The sequence below is a fragment of the Phragmites australis genome, chromosome 6 (assembly GCF_958298935.1).
Source record: "Phragmites australis chromosome 6, lpPhrAust1.1, whole genome shotgun sequence".
Lineage (NCBI taxonomy): Eukaryota > Viridiplantae > Streptophyta > Magnoliopsida > Poales > Poaceae > Phragmites > Phragmites australis.
This window is the reverse complement of record NC_084926.1, coordinates 43161644-43179119: the sequence shown is the minus strand read 5'-3', so window position 1 is coordinate 43179119 and position 17476 is coordinate 43161644. Positions and strand designations below refer to the sequence as shown.

At 43.5% G+C, this 17476-nt stretch overlaps 2 protein-coding genes across 3 annotated transcripts; both read left to right on the top strand.

The window, feature by feature from the left end:
- Positions 1–3045: 3045 nt before the first annotated feature.
- Positions 3046–5954, top strand: LOC133922665 (uncharacterized). Its single transcript, XM_062368081.1, has 4 exons — positions 3046–3355; positions 3767–4023; positions 4118–4569; positions 5437–5954. The coding sequence occupies exons 1-4, from the start codon at positions 3249–3251 to the stop codon at positions 5692–5694; spliced, it is 1074 nt and encodes a 357-aa protein (XP_062224065.1). The 5' UTR covers positions 3046–3248; the 3' UTR covers positions 5695–5954.
- A 3022-nt stretch (positions 5955–8976) lies between these two features.
- Positions 8977–13561, top strand: LOC133922664 (uncharacterized). Of its 2 annotated transcripts, none has more exons than XM_062368080.1 (6): positions 8977–9126; positions 10543–11884; positions 12058–12108; positions 12189–12287; positions 12471–12623; positions 13272–13561. In XM_062368080.1, exons 2-6 carry the CDS (start codon positions 10595–10597, stop codon positions 13407–13409), a joined length of 1731 nt encoding a protein of 576 aa, XP_062224064.1. In that variant the 5' UTR covers positions 8977–9126; positions 10543–10594; the 3' UTR covers positions 13410–13561. The 2 variants fall into 2 exon arrangements, with proteins under 2 accessions (XP_062224064.1, XP_062224063.1); XM_062368079.1 differs by having other exon boundaries at positions 8984–9193.
- The last annotated feature ends 3915 nt before the right edge of the window (positions 13562–17476 follow it).

The window sequence follows — 17476 nt, the reverse complement described above, 5'->3', positions numbered from 1 at the left end:
GGTTTTGATATGATCTATCTTTTAACACCTCGCTGGTGAGCAAAGCCCTCACCTCCTTAATTATATGAGTAAGGACTGAGCTGTCCTCCTCTTAAGCAAGACGAAAGCAAGGGTTTAGCGATGGCAAATATAAATCAACATCAAATAACTTTTTTTCTCGCACCTGCGAGCAGTCACATATATGGACTGCTGATGTAGAAAGTGTTACGTGTGGGTTGAACTTAAAAACATTGGAGTTATTCAAGTTCAGATCTTTCGAAGGATAATAATTATATGTCATGTATATTTTGTTATTAGTGATTGTGAATCGGTTATTTATTCTCTTTTACAAATTAGATCATCCTCTCTTTATATACTAGAGAGAGGAAGAACTTACAAGTGGTCCCGATTAGCAGACTCATGTATGGTTAGATATTCTACTTTTTGATTATATCCTAGAGAATCACGTAAGCCAAATTTACCTTGAGAGCTTTAAGTGTTTGCCCCAACCGTGGAACGCCTCCACACCTACCTCCCTAGCCGCCCGGCCTGTCCCATCGTTGTGTGTCGTAAGATCGTCTATCAAGCCGTCCTGTCACTACATCCCGCAAGTCTACCTATAAAACCGTCCACTTGCCTGTTCGTTCTGCAGACTCTGTCTCATCAGCCGTGCGGTGCTGCGTCGACCTACACGACCCCATATGTAGCATTTAATGCTATAGGACGCGGCAGTGCCCAACCGCGCTCACTATAACTTTTGTGTACTTGTCGGTGTATCAGGAACCGGGGGTCCCTGAGTCTCGAGGCCAGGCCAGCCATCCGCCACGTGTTGCCATCCCGCGAGGTCCCTCCTGCGGGGTGAGGAAAGTTCAAAGTCCCGGGAGAAGGTGCTCGGGGCCACAGTCCATGGTCCCCGAGCACCCCAGTTCTCCGATGATCCGCAGAGTCTAAGTACCAGGAAGAAAGTGCTCGGGGAGGTGCCCGGTCACCCCCGAGCACCCTAGTCCCCCGACGATCAGAAGAGCTAAGTTCCGGGAGAGAGTGCTCGGGGACTGCATGCGGCAACCCCCGAGCGCTCGGTTCCTCGAGGGTCAGTGTGAAAGTGCTCGGGAGAGAGTGCTCGGGGCTGCACGTGGCAGCCCCCGAGCTCTCTGTTCCCCGAAAGATCTGTGCAAAAGTGCTCAGGAGAGAGTGCTCGGGGCAGCCCCCGGGCACTCGGTTCCCCGAAGGTTCGTGCAAGAGTGCTCGGGAGAGGGTGCTCGGGGAGGTGAACAGTACCCCCAATCACCCGGTACCCTGAGGACAAGGATAGGCATTCTCGGGAGAGAGTGCTCGGGGAGGTGAACAGTACCCCCGAGCACTCGGTGCCCCGACGACCCAGAAAGGCCCCCGAGGGGCCCACCGATGGGGTGTCAACCGGTCAGAGGTCCGAGGCCGCATTTAATGGGCGTGCGTGGCCTGACATCCCCAACTGCTCCCGCCGCGGTGTCAGTTCCTGCCATGTTTTGGCAGAGAGGCGTGGGACTATTAATTGCACGGGTCCCGTCCCGTATCCTCCGGTGTGTCTCGGGGTAACATCGCCAGGATCAAGGCGTTCCGTCTGACGCCCTGCTGTGGCAGAGGAACAAGACAGGGCAGGCACGCCGGGCTGCTCTGCGGCTGCCTGGTGGGCCCTCTCTACGGCGCCCGTTGCCAGGGCATTTATGGTGATAGGTGACCAGGCGTGCGACGCATTTTCCACCCTCCGGTCACTTCCCCCAGAAGAAATGATGACGACTTTCTCAGTCGCGGTGCCTCGAAACTTGTGCCCCCCTCCTTCCCGTTCGGGGCATGTCTCGACCGGCGAGTGCATAAAAGGGTCGGCACACAGAAGAAAAGAGAAGAAAAAAAGGCCCCTGACCCAAGAGCAACCCAAAAAAGAGGACGAAGAGCCCAACCAATCGAACAAGCGAACAAGAGAACACAGAAGCACCAAGAGCCGAACCATAGACCAACCCAAGGCACAGTCCCTGCCCAAGAACAAGGAGCCTCGAGCTCTTAGTTAGACAAATATTCTTGTAACCAGAAACATCCTTAAGGGACTTCCTCAGGACAGTTATTTACATTCATACAGGAGTAGGGTATCGCGCCTCCGTGCGGCCCGAACCTGTCTAAATTCCGGTACATTTACTTTTTCTTGCACTAGGTCTTCATCCCCCACCACCGCCCGTTGCATTTACTTCCACCTTCATTTATTTCTCCGACGAACTTATTCAGGATCATCCCCCCGACCGAATCTCTAAAAAAGGGTCTCTCGGGATCCCTGCGACAGGAGTTAATCCTCTGACAGTACTAGATGGGGTGTATGAAGAAGAAAAATACTTGAGTAAATAGCAATAAATGCGATTATATAGGTTAGATAAGGACTGGCCCCGTGACCAACTCCTTGTCGGTCGCGGGATCTCATAATATCGCAAGGAGGCTGGTCGTACAAGTCTTGCACTGGTCGTTCGAGCTTGGATCTGGTCGCACGATAGGACAGGGTTTAGAAAATATCCCCCATCGGTCGTCATATCCCTCGTAGGGCCCGTTAGCTAGAATGTCCACTTACTCAATACTCTGACATGGATGTTACAATTACTAGCTAAGTATTCGTGCGTTACAACAAAAATATAAACATTTGATACGGTAACATCAAGCACTAACTTAAAGTATGTAGATGTGAATATCATAAGAGCACTACTAAATGATTATGTTGAAAGTGATATCATAGTTTGATTTTATATAGGATTAAAAAAGGAGAAAGAGGTTATCGGCTAATTTCACACCTAATTTATTTATTTATTTTTATTAGTGAAACGGGTAATGTATCTGTAACGGGTAACGAGACGAAAATGATAGATAACTAGATGAATAGTGCAAATCAATAAATTATTTAAATTTTAGAGGATTTTATAAATAAAAAAATATAACTTAAATTATTTAAATTTAAAAAAAGATGACGCAAGAATTAGCTTGTATTTTATATAGTATTAAGAAAAAACGTTTTTTAAAAAAAATGGTAATAATTAAAACGTAACCGGAATCATTCATAAGCAACGTGAACTGCCCGAAGTTAGCTGGGTGCGGAGGATCTGAGGTCTGTGAATTCAGACCCACGCGTCAGCGCCGGCGCCCTACGTCTGGGATCCTCGTCCATCGAGAGCTGTCAGCTGGTTGGCGCGAGCGAGGAGACAGGAAGACAGCGGACCGGCGATTGGTGGGGCGGAGCGGCGCCGGCGCGAGAAGCGATGGAGGCGGCGGGGAAGGCGAGGGTGGTGGTGGTCGGCGGCGGCGCCGCCGGCTCCCTCCTCGCCAAGACGATGCAGGGCCAGGCCGACGTCGTCCTCCTCGATCCGTAAGCCTCTGCCCTGCCCCTCCCCTTTGTGTTCTCCTTTCCACGCCGACCGCATGTTTGCGCAAATGCCAAGGCGCCGGCCTTGTCGCTCCGGTGCGGCTGAAGCGAGCCTGCTTCCTTGGACTATCTGATTGTGTTGCGCTACTGTGCGCGTCCTGGAGTGGCTGTGCTCCCACGGGTCATTCTAGTATCAGGGTGTGATCTGACTGGATCTAGTGAATCCATGGGAATGAAATGGGGATGCTCTTGAGTATTTGTTCATAGGCGTAAATCGTCCTGCTTTGAATTTAATTTTAGGAGTACAATGAATTATCTCTTATGCACTGATAAATTAGCTTCATACCCTGATGTATTATCAGCTAGTTCATAATTGATACGCCCCTTCATAAATACTATTCCTTCTAATGACAGGAAAGAGTACCTGGAGATCCCCTGGGCTGAACTGAGATCGATGGTTGAACCATCTTCTGCTGAGAGATCTTTGATCTATCACAAAGACTACCTCACCGATGCAACTATTGTGACATCTTCTGCAGTCAATATCACTGAACATGCTGTTCTGACTGCTGACGGCCAATCTCTTGCATATGATTATCTCATCATAGCGACTGGACATGCTTTGACTTCTCCTGGCAGCAGAGCTGAGAGGATAAAAGAATTCCAAAGAGGTAATTGGAGTCAAAACACACAATGGAAAAATAACAGGGATGCTATGTGGCCTTCCCTATCCTACTTATGCTTTGTTTTTTATGCTTGTTACAGATAATGGCAAGATAGAATCATCAGAATCTGTGTTGATAATTGGGGGTGGTCCAACTGGTGTTGAACTTGCTGGAGAGATCGCGGTAGACTACCCGGAGAAGAAGGTGACCCTTATCCATAGAGGACCACGATTACTTGAATTCATTGGAAATAAGGCTTCCAAAAAGTGTCTTGATTGGCTGGCTTCAAAGAAAGTAGATGTGCTTCTGCAGCAATCAATTGACTTAGGTTCATTATCAGACACAGAAAAGTTGTACAAAACCTCAGGTGGAGAAACAATAACAGCTGATTGCCACTTTGTATGTATCGGTAAGCCACTTAGTTCGTCATGGCTACACGATACCATCCTAAACGAATCTTTGGACAGCAAGGGGAGAGTAATGGTGGAAAAGGATCTAAGGGTGAAAGGTCATAACAACATTTTTGCAATTGGTGACATCACTGATATTCCTGTAAGCCTACACTTCGAACTTATTATGCTCCTTCTGCTTGTCACTGTTTTGTTTTCTTCAGGTTGATTATTCTCATTTTTCCAACTAGCATGAATTGAATTTGCATAGAATAGCAAATCATTGGCCTAAACTGAAATACTACCCAAATTTGTGCAGAGTGAACATTCTTGATGAGTGCATGTCAATGCTGGCTATTCTCATTTTCCCAACCAGCATGAATTGATTTGCGTAGAGTAACTAATGTTTGACCTACATGAGATACTACCGAAACTTTGTAAAGATCGAATATGTAGGTTTCAGCAATTCACTTCTTTTGCCTTCTGATGACACACTGCTTTACATGTTACCTGAACCATTTTCTTTGAATCTTCTGTGATTTTGGGAATTGATCACTTCACATCCACTTATGTCATAATCTAACCATCACGTAACAATCATGAGTCATGACCCTTGGATGATATTGTTCACTGGAGGCCACCGGTATTAGAAAATCATCTAAATTATTCCATTTACACTCATGTCCTTCCACTATCTTATAAGATGATTAGTCCACTGTCACCTAAAACTTGGTAGTTGGTGTTATAGTTTTTTTTTTCCCTGTGAGGAGATATGAAAGCTTTCATTACCCTGCTTTTAATGGTGTTCCTTAATCATGTACCCGTTGGTAAAAAAATGCCCATCTTGTGGATAATGGATACTGTTCAATGTTCATTACAAGTCATGCTCCTTCATTTTAGTATTGTCCATGGAGCATACAAAGTTCAAAAAAAAAAGTCCATGGGGTATCATAAATTTTTAATGTTGGAAGTGGTAACTTATTGGAAAAACACTGTAAAGTTATTAACACTAACGTCCAACAATGTTCAGGAAATTAAACAAGGGTACCTCGCCCAGAAGCATGCATTGCTAGTGGCAAAGAACCTGAATTTACTGATCAAGGGTTCACCTAACAGCAAATTGGCAACTTATAACACCGGTTATCCATTGGCACTTGTCTCTCTTGGAAGGAACGAAGGGTTGGCTCAGTTGCCGTTCCTGACACTCAGTGGTTGTCTACCAGGCATGATCAAATCCAGAGATCTATTTATCAGTAAGACGAGGAAGCAGATGGGCCTAAATTCCTGACTTCAGTACATGGAAGCATGAAACTGCCTGTGCCCTGGTTTTCAAACAAAGAACTTGTGTTGTGCTCATATGTCATGTATTTGTGCAAGTTAACAATGATGGTGGATGCCTTAATGGCGATGAACAACAAAGTATATGTACATGTATGTATACAAGGGCCTCTTCGGTCCAATGTAATGGTGTGATTATCAATCGGTGCATTTGTTTGTTGGCAAATAAACCATCTTTGCTTGTTGGTAATCATAGCCTCCTCAATGTCACTAATGTCAGCAATGACTATTTGATGCCGATGGGGCCAGTGGATGGAAAAGAAGATCCATGTCCCTGTCAGTAGCAGGTGTCCATAGAAAGACGCTCCGGAGAGCAGATGGTCCCAAACCGGATGAGATGTATAACACAACGGTGCTTTCTCCAGAAAAGAAAAGGAGAAGAAATATGACACTGGCATGCATTGCTGTGACTTGAGGGGAACATTTTGGTAAACTCCTTTATCTTTTCCAGCCTATGTCTTGTCTTCTGATCTCATGAGCCGTCAGTGGAGGGAGACATGTCAATTCTGACTCCTGAGAGCGCGTGACGTGACCAATACGGCAGTACCCAATCCATTTGGTCTGGTTCTATGGGGTTAGGCTACATGCCCTGGTAGGCTGGTACTGCCCATCCACTGCACTTTATCTCTGACACTTTGACCTGGTTTGTTTTCGATGGTTATTCAGTTGAATTGGTGTTTGGGTTATGAATGAGCTTTTTTCCCTATTATTGGAGAGGTACCTAAACTTTTTGGCTAGTGTTAGGTATTGATAGTATTTTTTTTGGTACCTTCCAATAACCTAAAAACCGCTTCATGAATACATTGGCTCTCACTGTACTTCACCTGTGCCTCATCATCCATTTCATAAGCAACCTTGTTTTTTATTCCCCGAACGCATAAGAAGCCTTGCTATTGCTTTCAAGTTTATAAAGTAGTCGTGGTGATGAACTAATGAAAGTGACTAGTGAGGCATCTTTATTCCAGAGGCCTTTGGGATTGCGATCATCATCTTCACTGCCATTGCCATTATCACCAGCTTCTGTTTATAATAAACCATGGCTCTTCCCCTCGTTCTTTTTTGCTTATAGATTACTATATCTTAGTAAAAAAATGAAATGAACCTTGCTCTGTATCTTGTTAGGATGAGATGCACAGACAGACTGAAACGACAAAACACAGAAGTGGCCCTCTAAAATCAATCCCCGTTTCAGCACCAGGGTTGCCAAAGTCATTCTTGCCTGACCTGTGATCTCAATCCTAATGAACTTGACCTAATTTTTAGAGGCAGCTAGCACAACCACCACTTGTAGCGACCTAGCTGCGAAGGCCAATGCTACCCTCTCGTCTTCAACCTATGAAGACCCCACAGCCGGACAGGACGCGCATTGCTGTCTTGATTCAAGTCAGTATCAGTGATTCAGTGGCCTGCCAGCACCTAAACCTGCAGCCAAAAAGAAATCCTATCATCTTATCCCAATCTCCCCATTACCAGTCCTGATCACATCAGATCGATGTCATCGTGCTAACCACTCCTACAAACCTCCTTTGTTACTCATATCATCTTCCCTCCTGGAAACGTGCAGGAGAACTGGGTGTCATTGCAAACATTCGACGATTTCTATAGGTTTATTTCAAAGGTCCTTTGGCACGAGACATCTAAGGCATTCTCAAACAAAAGCTAGTAAGAGTACATGGATTATGAGAAAAAAGTTGTGTCCAAACCCCAAAGTCCAGACATGATCCCCTGAACCTGGTCTTTCAGGTGATCTTTCGTTAGTAGGCAGCCGAACCATTTGATTCTGTCGCCACTTCAGTTGCCCTCGTATAAAATTCTACCCGTTTCGCTTTGACAAACCTCTGCGAATTAATGGCGGGATAGTGCTAGTTCAGTGGAGCGACTAATTAGTCTAAAGAGGTCACTGATTAAGCATCCATGACCTAACAGACAGCAAGGCATGCGCACAAACTAACCTTAATCAAACACATCATTTTTGTTTCTTTAGAAACCCCGGTACAACATGCATACGTACGCACACACTTACACAACACTTACTGGAGACCAAAGATGCGGAGTTTGGAGATCGATAAAGTAATCACAACTATCTCGCTGTCGACGAATATATTACTTACCACTGAAAGAAAATTTGATCCTAATGGAATACATAAAGATCAAACCTTAGGTTTGATCCATAGTATGTAGAGGTATAACCAACTCCACTAAGTCACCCAAGACTCGTAAAGGCTTGATTCCCAAACACATCATCGTTATTGACTTGTTGGCACAACCACAGAACTACTAAATAACTATTGTCTGTCTCTCTCTAGTCTCACCTAGAGTATTTGCATGAAAAAAATGAAATCTGTTGTTTTTGACTCTCCTGCAAATTTTGCTACTGTGCTACTACATCAATATAAATAGACAGCCCTCCAGTTCATTTATAAAATAAAATAAAATAAAGATTGAACAAACTCAACTTTTACTATTTTCTATCTCAAAATCGCCATATTGTCACGAGAGCGAGAAATCCTACATTGACGTCAAATTTTCCTAAACTCAAAGTACGATAGATAAATTAAGATATAGGAAAGAAGACAATACTTCCTCTTTTTTCATTTCAGTCCACGAATTGAGTTGTTAATGGATCCGCTTGATTCACTAACTGCAAGATTACCACATTATCGGTGTATTTTCCATTATACGGCTCAAAACACACTCCCATGTCAACCACGGCAGCCGATATGGTTTCTCGTGTTATTTGTTAAGTGCACCGGGGGCACACTCCATAATTATTATGCACCTTAAGGCATATTTGTTTTAGCTAGGAATTTAAAAAACAGTTTGTAGATTATGTATTATAAAAAGTTAGACTGTAAAAAATTGAATTGTAAAAAGTTTTTAATTGTAAATTTTAAAAACTTTTATGCACAATTTAGTAAAATAGATTTTTACCATCTATAAAAAATTGGGAGAACCCAGCTTATCAGATTCTCACAATCCAACAAACAGATTATAAAAAGCTATAAAAAATTATCTATTTATTTTAACTTTAAATTATAAAAATTGAAAGCCACACTCCAAAATTGAAACAAACACGCCCGGTGCGTGCACTGCACCGGTGTACCCCTAGACGTGTAGACGTAGCATCCCACTTCGATAGCACTACCCGGGCACGCAGGCTCCATCCAAACGGGCCGGGTCGTCGAACATCTGCCCGTTAAGGTGCCTCCTCCTGGCCCGTGATAAATCGCCTCGGATCCATCCAAGGAGGAATCCAAGCCAGCAACCCACCCCCGCTTGCTTCGCTTCTCCTCCTCCTCGGCGAGTCGGCGTCTCCTCCCGGCTCGGGCATCCGATACGGCGTCGCGTACGAGGCACGGCGCGGCTGCCTGCGGAGGCCAAGGTGCGCTCCCTCCTCGGTCGTTTCTTGGATGTTTGGGAGTGAAAGCTGAGGCGTTTTGGATCCGAAGGTGATGCCATGTAATCTGCTGTTTTCATTTCTTTATTTATTTTCTTCTTTGATTCAAGGAGGCGTTTGTTTGTTGTCTGCTGGAGTTCGGGCAACCGGTCTGATTCGACCTTACTTTAGTTTTTTTTTATCGGATTTAGAGCGATCAGTTAGTGGCATTATCGTGGGTTTCGGGCTCAGAAATGGAAGAAAATTTGGTAAATATTTGACACAGTTTTCTTGGAATGATTCAGAAGCAATTGACTTGGTACTTACGAGCAAGAGACTCTTTTTGCGCCCGAAAAGTTTGATGGCGTTGCGGTTTTCGTTTACGAACTCCAGCGATGTTTTGTTGCCTCCTGGTGCGCGGACAATCTGTGGAGTCTGGGTTACTGACAGTTAAAAATCCGTCCATTAGCCATGGGCAGTTTGTTTTTCCTGTTAGGAGGTTACAGTGGAAAAATATACTATTACTCCGTATATGGTATCTGGTAGGAGTATGTGGATAGACGAATGGTGTCATCGCACCTTCTCAATGATCATGCCATGATATGTGGAGTGGTCCCCGATCCTTTTTTTTTGGCTTATCTGGAAAGTATTGTTTGGGCATTAAGGTTATCCTGAAAGTTGGAAAAAAAAATTGTGGCGAGCGTACTCGTTTTTTACAGAATTTAGCCGTCTGCTTATGTGTCTCAACTTCTTGCTGGTTTGGTTGCTGATGTGGGGTCCTATCTGCTTTGTTCTTCTGGATTGTGAGTTCGTAGTGGTACCACCAGCACCTAGGACCTGGTCCCTTTTGATTCCGTATTTAAGATTATCGACATCACAATCTTACTAGGTCAAAACTGAGTTCTTGAATAGTGTTTTTTCTGGGATTATTCAATGGCAAGGGCCAATTTGACTCTAAAAATGCACTTCCCTTGTTCATCTTTTGAGCACAACATTTTTGCAGAGGTGTATGTTCCATCAACCATTTGGGACTGAATTATGATTAAGACTTCAGAGTAACTATTAGGGATGTCCGTACTTGAATACGTTCTTCTGTAAGAAAAAAATAAATTGAATGCAGCCCATCCTATTGAAGTTTGGAGCTGGGCTGTTCATTATACAGTTATCCATATTTGTCTCTATACGTTGACATTCATAGTATCCTGAGTTTGTTATTATGATGATGGGGATGGTATGACAAAACCTTGGGCATAGTGGGATTATCGATGCTAATGTTAGATCATGAGTAGTTATCATCTGAACTGAAACGAATCCATTCTAAAAACATCCAGTTGCATTTACTAAGTTTCCTTGTCCATTTATTTCTCTATATCCATTCTGCATGTTTTGTTGTCTACTGACACTTACCAAATTGTGTTGCAGAACTATAAGATACTGCAGAACGTTTCTTGCGGTATTTTTTCTGCCTAATAATATGGAGGAATATTCAAATAGGAGATCCAAAACAGAAATTGGATTTCTCAGAAGGGGTTCCAGAATCCCTTGGAGAAATCGAAGCCCCGAAGAGACGACCAATCACAACAGTGATGGACCGGGAAGCAGTGTGAGACTCAATTATATGAAAACCGGGACAGCTGATAATCATGAGAGACCAAGATATTTACATGACCCGTTTAAATCATCAAGCTCAAAAGCTATGCCTGCAAGCTCTTCCAAGTTTCCACTTGGAAAGTTTGAAGAAAAGCGAAGGCAGTCAATGTTCGTAGGTGTTGACATTGCTGAAAGTAGTGGTAGAAGAAAGCCTGAGGTCAAGCATCTGGAGGGTAGCAAGAAAATTGTTGCAGAGGATGATATTTCAGACGCTCCGCAAACTGAGACAGAAGATTTTGCTACTGAAGAAAGTCAACTGTTAGCACCTGATCCCCTAGTTTCGCTTTCTGCTGGTTCTTCAGGTATTTCTGTACATAGAGTTGAGTCTTTCGCCAGGAGTGCTTCACTAAGTTCTAGGACACATAAACAAAAGGATAAAGAAGTGAAATTGGGTACTCCAGGAGCCTGCTCGTCGTCTTTTCCTAATCGCCCTACTATACCTTGTAATTCTGCCATTGGTGTGAAGCCATCTTATGGTCATGTTAGTAGAGTACAGAGGCATGGTCTTAAAAACATTGCTTCTGCTTCAGTACCTGATGTTCAGCCGTCAGGTTGCCCATCAGATTCTGTTCATAATAGAAGGTTCGAGGCTATGAGAAAGAGGGCTTCTGATGGGGAAAGCTCTTCCAGATCAAGGAGCTTAAGTGGACCATCCAATTTAGGTCATTCACCTACATATCTTCGCGACACTGGTTCTCAAATTAGAACGAGGGACCTATCACTTTCTCAACAAATAATACGAAGCAGCAGCAGAAATAGTCAGGATTTGGCAGTTTCAGTAAGGACTAGACGATCTTCTCCTCAGGATACTAGGTTCAGGGTGTCTGAGGAAAGAGAGGATGGCATGCTTTCTCTGCATGACTCATCCACAAGGAATCAACAATCAGATCAGTCACACTTTTCTTTCACAGAAATCTCTCCAGAGAGCTCAATAAGACCATTCTCAGTGGAATTGCCTCATGAACTTTACTCATCTAGTCGTCATGGCTCAAATACTCAGACTGCAAGGAGAAGATCAGGTTCTCTTTTTGAAGAAAGTCCTCCGCAAATTTCTCATGGTCCCTTGAGGGAGAGAGGTAGTCAAAGACGCATGACCATGGAAGGAATTGCAGAGGTCCTTTTCTAAAATGTTCTTTTATGATGATCCCATTTTTCTTGTAGATATGTCTTATGTAGGATTAATATGTACCAATGATAGCAATCTTTCTGATAGATGACCTCAACTTTAACTAATGCGGTTGTAAAACCGTAAAAGTTTTCAGAATGAAACAGGTTTATTGTATGTAGGTTTTACAAGCGCTGGAGAGGATTGAACAAGAAGCAGAGCTGACTTATGAGGTTTGTTGGTTGCATTTTCTTTCCCTAAAAACTTCTTTTCATCTTTCTTTTTGCTGAAATATTGGATAAAATTTTGGCAGCAATTGATGGTGCTGGAAACTAATTTATTCCTTGGTGCTTTTGCCACCCTTGATCAGCATAGAGACATGCGGATGGATATTGACAATATGTCATATGAGGTATCATCTTCATCATGTTTGATTGCACCTAAAGGCTAAAGGTTTCTGTTAGACAAATGCTTTTCTTTGTGGAACCTTTCATCACTCTGCATTTGAAACCCTTGTTATGGTTTGAGTTGTTTTGGTCATTATGATGGACTCCTGGTTTATACTTATACAAGGTCATCTCCTTATTTTGAATAGGAGTTATTGGCATTAGAAGAGAGAATAGGATCTGTAAGCACTGCCCTTTCTGAAGAGCAATTCGTGAAATGCCTCAGAAGAGATAGATATAGACCAGGTGCTGCTGCAGGAAACAAATCAATCGTAGATGACATCAAATGCAGCATATGCCAGGTATATGGTTACCTAAGGGGTCTATTATTTTCACGGGTATAAATTATAAAACAAAATGGAAAAAACATTCAACATTGGGTTGTAGTTTCTTTTGTCAGGAACTGATAGCACTACTTGATTTGTGCCATTCCGGCAATATTGTTCATCTGTGAAAAGTAATAGGAAGAAGGAACACGAAACTGACAATCGGCAAACTGTTGATGTGTAATAAGCAAATAACCTTTGCGGTCTGTGGTTTTAGATCATTCTTGATTTTTTGGGCACCGAGCAGAAAGGTTATGGCTGTTGGTGTTGAACAATCAACATTAGGTATTCCTATTTACCCTACAGTCTTATAACAATGAACTAGTACTCTGTTTACTGGGTCCCTGACAATTTTAATAATGTTTATGCTTAATTTTCCAGTGTCCTACTATTATCACTTTATGATGTTTATTTATAATATAATTGGGAACAGTTGTACCCTGAAATCTATATTGTTCAGAAACTTGTGTTCAGTGCTCAATAAAGCTGTCATCTGAAACTTTCTTCCTCTCCACCTACACCAACTAATCGTGTGTTGACACTAAAGAGAAAGGTGCAAATTAGTATGACAGGGATACTTGATCGGTTAATCCTTACTAAAATTGAAATGACTGGTTCTTCCAGGAGGATTACATGGACGGTGAAGAAGTTGGCCGGTTGCCATGTGAACATCAGTATCATGTGTGCTGCATCCATCAGTGGCTTAGACAGAAGAACTGGTGTCCGGTATGTAAAGCTTCAGCAGTACCTTCTATGAAGTAATCCAAGGATATCCAAGCTTATAAATTAGCATGTGTTTAGCTTCTGTCAGTGCTGTGAACTTGTAAATAATACTGACTGGATTCACCCCGATCCCTGAATGTCAGATTTCTTGTGACCAGAAAAGATTATCCAAGTTGAGTCCTTTTTTCCTTTTTCTTCGTATTTTTTGCTAATCAGCTGGTCGGAATCAACAAATAAGACGGTGAAGTTTAGGTTGAGAGTAAGAATTGAAGTATCACCGATTCGATTCATTTCGTTTTTGTGATACGAATTCACAATCATACCATTCATCCAACCAAACACCTCAGCAAGAGAGAGCGAGATGTGAACCAAGGAAAGGCTATAGCGCAGAGCACCTGAACCAGCAAAACCTTTGGCGTTTTCTAGGCAAAAGCTATGTCCATTAATCTGACTGACCACTCTACTCATATTGCTAGTTAGGTCCAAACCTCTCTGTTCGTGTTGGTTGATTGAGAGCTTGAAATGGATGCTGAGCTAGCACTGCCAGTGGAAGATACTAACATTACTAATTTTCTTCTCCGCATGATGCTGACAATGCAGGATGGGGCAGTGTAGAACCGTTCAGCGAGTGCAGCAAACACTGTAGAACCGACGACAAGGGGATGTCTTGTCCAGCGCCGTTTCACAAATACCTTCTACTTGAGTTGCATGTCGATGCACATACGCGACACGGCCAAATGGTTGTACCCTACGCCAATCGGATGCTGACACGTCACAGGGATCTACGCGCGGAAAGGATCATGATCACCATATGCGATGTTTCGTAGGTGACGTGGCATCCGCTTGCTTTGCACACAGCTTGAACGGAAGAAGCACACGATACGTACTCGAAAGCAGCAAGCCCATGGCGCGCACGCATGGCCGGTTCAGTTTGCTCCAACTGGCCAAGCCGGTGCCACCCTTTCTCCTCTTCCCCTTTCGCTTTTTCCTCGAGCCGTCGGCGACCACGGCGACGGCCGCCGGCGGCCGAGCCGGATGTAGAAGAATCAAGAGAGACGCACTGGCACTTGACGTTTCGATGGGTACATGACTGCAACTAGAGTAGGTTTTTCTCATCGATCTGCAGCTGAAAAGAAAAAGTGGAGCACTCTCGAAACGAGAAGATGGGAATGTCTAACCGAAACGAAACTAAAGGTGAACGATGTGGATGGGAAGCCGTCAGCCATGCAGGATACTCTTATGGTGGGTTTGGTTGTTTTAACTAGGTTTTGTAAGCTATAATATATAAGCAGGTTGAGTGGAGTTATAGATGTTTAAAAAAATATTTTGTTGGTCGTATATGTCTGGATAGTTTGAATTGATTTTTTGTTTGGTTGATTAAATACGAGGTCGTATGAGTGGATGTAAAAGTTGAGATTATGATTGGTTACTCGCATGAAGATAATTTTGTGATACTGATAAGTGAGCTCGCCTGTATGAGCGGATGCAAATCCTGCATCTGCTTAGCCAGGATGAGACCGTATATTTGTATCCGTTCATGCAGACGGGAATAGTGAATATAGCCAATCAAACAATTTTTTCATAAGATTATACGTTTCTATCGACACTACGTAAGAAACCATCAAAGTAGACACATTATTAGTGATGGCTCATCAGTATATGTCACTAATGCATTATTAGTGACGGATCCAGTGTAGACCCGTTAATAATGTGTGGCCCAAGCTGGGACCCGGTTAAGACCCATTACTAATGAGGATTCATTAGTGACAGTGAGGGAACAACTCGTCACTAAAGATAGTAGTGACGGGTAACATTAAAGACCATCACTAATAATGTAGTTATTAGTGACAGTTAGATGAGGCACACATCACTAAATGTAGCCTACTCATTAGTGACAGGTTGCTATGAAACTTGTCACTAATATTAAAGTAATTAGTGACGTGTCGTAGTTCTTACCTGTCAATAATTACTAATTTATTAGTGATGGGTGTTCTTATCTCCCATTACTAATTTTTGCGCCAACCATCTGCTGCTCGATCACTCTTATCCATTCAATTTTCTCTCTCTCTCAACCACTCTCATCTCCGCTCACGTCCGCTCACCTCCTCCTCCCAACGTTGTCGCTGTTAGCACCATACCGCCCGACGTTGCCGCCATCCTCCCACCTCCACCACAGCCCAACGTCGCCGCCCCCTTCTACCCATTAGGGTTAGGGCGATGGATCAAGGTAGCGGCAGGGGCCATGGCCATGGCAGCCTTGGATGGATCCCGACGACTCTTCCACCGCCTCATGCTCCAGGCGTCCACTACTCTCCAGCACGTTTGCCCACCAACGTCGTCCCCGGTGACGACCCCACGGTCGCTAGAATTGAGCCCAAGCATAGTACGTAATCTATTTACTTTTTCTTCCTAATTGTTAGACTCATAGTAACATTTATTAGGACATAACAATTTAGTAACACTCATTGGGACTTAGTTATTAGTGATGGGTGCTAAATTGACCCATCACTACTATCTGGGTCATTAGTGACAGGTGGTAAATAGACTCATCACTGATAATTTGGTTAATAATGACGGGTTGTAGTTACCATCTGTCACTAATGACTGAGTCCCTAAGACGGATTGGAAAGCTACTCGTCACTAAGACTCGATCATTAGTGACTAGCGGTAACTACACCATTCACTAATGACCTAGTCTCTGAGACGGGTTGGAAAGCTATCTGTTATTGGGACTCGATCATTGGTAACGGGTGGTAAATACACCTATCACTAATGACGGGCAACAGACATTCTCAAGACATAGGAGATACACTTTAGGGATATGTCTCAACTATGACCTGTCACTGTTAATAGTTTATCATTAATGACATAATAAGAGTGACGGATATGGTAACCATCACTAATGACGATCATTACCTATCACTAATATGTTGTTTTATCGTAGTACAAGTCAGGCTAAGAAAAATTCAAGCAACTAAACACATCCTTAGCTTATATCATGCTCCATCTCGCCTCATGCAAAAGGTACCATCAACTAGATATATCGTTAGTGCGGAGTACTGCTAAGTTTATGCTCAGTAATTTCTATATTTTTTTAGTATGGATAAAATAGATAATATACAGAGCATATATTGTAAAAATAGATAATATATTATCGCATTTATAAATATATAATGCGTATTTGGTACTTCATTCATTAAAAACAGATTTTCGACGTGTCGTGCATTGAAAAAGGAGAGACTCGGATGTTTTCAGCATCTTATATGCCGAACAAGATCTATACATAGTATTCAAGCCAAAATGACAAGCCAAAACGTGCGAGCATTTTTTTCCTATTCGTTGTGTGATGGAGAAGCCGCGCCACCCGGCGGCCACCCACCGCTGCAGGTTCCTTATCGCTAGCTGCTTCTCGCGGCCGAGCGCACGAGCATACTTCTCTCGATCCTCTCCTCTCCTCCCTCGATCCATCCATCCATGGCAGCTAGCAAGCGATCGAGGGATCCACCGCGCGCTGCGTGCACGTGCGTCACCATGCATGGCGTGATGGCGGGCGACACCTGCTTGCTTCAGGCACCATGATGGGTTAATCTTGTTGTTTACGTGCTTATGTGAGTTGTTGTCAGTCATGTGCGTGTGTAAGAGAGCAGGTCAGTATGTGCATGTGTAAATTGGTTTGGTTAGAGAAGGCCATGATCTGCATGTAAGTGGTTGCATGCAGGTGCATCTTGGCTTGGATGTGTGGCTAAGTCAAGTGAAATGTGGAGTTATAACTTGAAGAGTGGATCAGATAGTTCACTGCATATTGTGTTGGTCAATAGTGCTCTGCATGCTGGTGGTTGTGGCTTGCATGCAGGGAGGTGGTTTAGCTTGGCCGAGTCGTGCGGCCAAACGAGGCTGAACTAGCGAGTGTGATTATTTAAGCGTGTAATTAGTTTGTTTAAGAGTGGAGAAGAAAAGTGAAAATGGTGTGCGGTGCCGTAAAACTTCTGTGTGCGTGTGTTCCTCTTCGTAGTGCTCGACTGTTAGCTTTTGTCTTGCTTTTCCATCGTGTACCAAACACCGTGTGGGTGTTAGTGCGTGTGATTTTGTGAGCTGGGCCAACACAC